The sequence below is a fragment of the Sinocyclocheilus grahami genome, unplaced genomic scaffold (assembly GCF_001515645.1).
Source record: "Sinocyclocheilus grahami isolate Dianchi unplaced genomic scaffold, SAMN03320097.WGS_v1.1 scaffold33.1, whole genome shotgun sequence".
NCBI lineage: Eukaryota > Metazoa > Chordata > Actinopteri > Cypriniformes > Cyprinidae > Sinocyclocheilus > Sinocyclocheilus grahami.
Window position 1 is genome coordinate 2,327,174 of NW_015505212.1, and position 3,322 is coordinate 2,330,495.

The 3,322-nt window shown below is 36.3% G+C and overlaps 1 protein-coding gene across 1 annotated transcript in view; it reads right to left on the reverse strand.

The window, feature by feature from the left end:
- Window positions 1-3,322, reverse strand: part of LOC107581268 (protein MCM10 homolog) — a 7,549-nt gene that overhangs the window by 3,406 nt on the left and 821 nt on the right. The window contains exons 2-6 of the mRNA XM_016266769.1: window positions 2,964-3,191; window positions 2,629-2,874; window positions 2,342-2,540; window positions 1,433-1,598; window positions 1,177-1,344 (exon numbers count right to left, since the gene is read on the reverse strand). Of these exons, the coding sequence (XP_016122255.1) occupies window positions 1,177-1,344; window positions 1,433-1,598; window positions 2,342-2,540; window positions 2,629-2,874; window positions 2,964-3,191 (1,007 nt within the window). The remainder of the gene's footprint in view (window positions 1-1,176; window positions 1,345-1,432; window positions 1,599-2,341; window positions 2,541-2,628; window positions 2,875-2,963; window positions 3,192-3,322) is intronic.

Sequence of the window (3,322 nt, forward strand, 5' to 3'; positions counted from 1 at the left end):
CTGCTTGGCTTCAGTGGGCAACCAGTCTTGGGCTACAGGGTGATATGGCGGCTTTTAAAAAGTATAATTACCCAACGATATAACTGCGAGAGACTGTATTGAAATATATATTTTCCCTGTGTTTCCTGCCTGCTGTGTGAAACAGCCAATCAGAGAAGAGCTCAACATTGAGCCGCACTGGGAAACAGCCAATCAGAGAAGAGCTCAACATTGAGCCGCACTGGGAAACAGCCAATCAGAGAAGAGCTCAACATTGAGCCGCACTGGGAAACAGCCAATCAGAGAAGAGCTCAACATTGAGCCGCACTGGGAAACAGCCAATCAGAGAAGAGCTCAACATTGAGCCGCACTGGGAAACAGCCAATCAGAGCAGAGCTCAACATTATTATTCATGACCCTTCCAAATAAGGTAAAAACAGACCATTTCATTCTAGGGACAAATCCTAGGGTTGTAAATGGAAATGTAAAACCGTTTCTGGAGATTTTTTGCCCTTACCTAAGCCACAAAACTTCTATGTAGATATCAGAGAACAATTTAAAATATTGTATCAATGCATTCTATGGCACCTTTAATTAATTTACAAAAACATTAATTTTTATTTATTTCTTTTAAGTATTAGTATTTTTTTTTTTAAATGTCAACTAATTTATTTTGAAAATAAATAAATTTTACTTAAACTTTATTTAAATGATCAAAAATAAATAAATAAATAAATACTTCACAATAACACTGGTAGGCCAGGGCTTAGTTTATCACTCTTGATTTATATTACAGTAATAATTATTTAGATTATGAATCAAGGTCTCTATATGACAGTTCGTTATAAATTCAAAGTCAAATAAGTCTTGATGACATTATCCGAAATGGAAAGACAAGAGGCAGAAAAAAACTAAGTTACATTTTGCAGAACAACTGAAGAAAAACTGCTGTTGATTTTAAAAATAACATTAAATTCCGTTCGCATTTTACTTGCATAATGTGACATTTTTGAGTGAAACAATATTCAGCAGGTAATAATCAAGGGTGGGACTTGACTTTCATCAGGATTTGATGGAAACATGAGTTCACTATTGGTTAATATTATTTTGGTTTTATTCAATTAAGGATACAAATAGTCAAACTTTAGAATTTGTATTGTTCTAAAATATAAAATATTGAGAGGTTTATACACAAACCTCACTGGAACCATCCTTGTTCTTCATTGGGTTGGGATTGAGGATGCCAATCACTGTCCCAGTGTCAGTCTTCCACAGATCTGTGTGAACAGAACCGAACAGGAAGAGAGACACAATCACTTCCAAATTATGAAGATCATTCAGCTTCCAGATGCTGAAGGTTTTCCCCTACGAAAAAAAATAAATGCGAGTAATTAAATATACAACATATAATCCATAAACAGGATATGAGAACTCACAAATGATGATCACTTACATTGTTTTTGCTCTGTGGGGTGATTTTATTTATCACCACTGCGAAAGTGACCCAGTCGCTGTCCTCTAAATTGTCCCTGGCCAGTCGATCGGGCAACTGAGAGAGCTTGATCAGTCTGCGGTTGGCCATTTTTTGCTCAATGTCTATGGAAGATAGGCGTGGTTTCCTACAGGGAAATATAACAGGTGTTTTTCAATAGTAAGAAAATCTCAAATACATATTTACACTACTGGTCAAAAGTCTGAAATAATTGTGATTATTTAAATGTTTTTTTAAGTAGTATCTTATGCTAACCAAGCCTGCATTTATTTGGTGAAAAACACAGTAAAAACAGTAATATTGTGCAATTTAATTACAATTTAAAATAATTGTTTTCTATTTTAATATTTTTAGCCAAAGCTGAATTTTCAGCATCATTACGCCAGCCTTCAGTGTCACGTGATCCTTTAGAAATCATTCTAATATGCAGATACGCTGCTCAATTATTATCCATCATTATTAGTGCTTAAATATTTAGTACAGTACTAGTAATTAACATTGAAAAATTATTTTTGTGGAAACTGTGATAGTTTTCAGAATACTTTGATAAACCGAGAGTTCAAAAGAACAGCTTTTATTTAAAATAGAAATGTTTTGTAACATTATAAATATCTTTACTGTCACTTTTGATAAATGTAATGCATCTTCAAGAAATAAAGTTGTCATTTCTATTTTATTCGTTCCCACAAAAGTATTAAGAAGCAAAAACGGTTTTCAATATTGGTAATAATGAAAAATATTTCTTCAGCACCAAATCAGCATATTACAATAATTGATGGTTTAATCTTCAAAATTATTTGTTTTCCATATAATAAAATCAATTAAAGCAATATTAATCATTTCAAAAAGCCCACTTTACAGTACACTGACCTGAGTCGGAGACCTGAGAACTTCTCCACGGCAACCTCTTGACTGACCGACGGACGAGGCATGGCCTGACTCACAGTGGGAGGAGTCTTGAGAGACAGCGGTGACTTCAACGTGCGGTTTACTTTTGCAGCGTCTCTTACTGGCTGAGATGAGCCGTTGATCACACTCTGGCCAGAAGAAGTCTGCCTTTCTGAGGTGGCTTGTTTACAAAAATTTAATTCATATGATTTTCATATATTTCAAACAGTTCCATTTTTGAAAGCAAAAAGGATCACTGCAACATTCACCTGCTTTGTGTTGGTGGGCCGTCCTCTGCTTGTTTTTCAGCTTTGCGGTGACATCTGATGGAGGAGAGCCGTCGCCGTTCAATGCTGTTGGTGGGGGTGTTTTCGAAACCCCCTGAGGTGTTGTTAAGGACTTAGTGCTTGTCTGTCTCTGGACGGAGGGTTTGTTTTCAGGCCGTGTGGTTTTCTGTGAGACCTCCAGCTGCTGCTGTAGTTTTTGCATCTTCTGATGCATTAATTTCAGCTCAGCTGGAAGACAAATATACTTATGATCAGCACACAATACGTGCATAACCTGCACATAAATAATCATGCCTAGAATAACTACAGAGCTCTACCCTCCAGATCTTCCTTATTCAAGTCACTGCCCCCTTCAGCTGAGCTGGAGTTCCCAGGTGCCACGTCGTGTTCCCCTTCCTCCTCCGGCTCAATATAGGGATCACCATCATCATCCTCATCGAAGAGGTCATCCAGATTATCACTGCCCTCTCCAGCAGCGGGGGTCACCTGTTCCTGGCTCTCACTCTCCGCAAATAAAGACAGCAACATGTCCAGATTCTCCTCCTCTGATATCAGACACATGAACGCAGATTCATTTAATCGAATTACATACAGTAATATTTACATAACATTATAATATATATATATATATATATATATATATATATATATATATATATATATATATATATATATC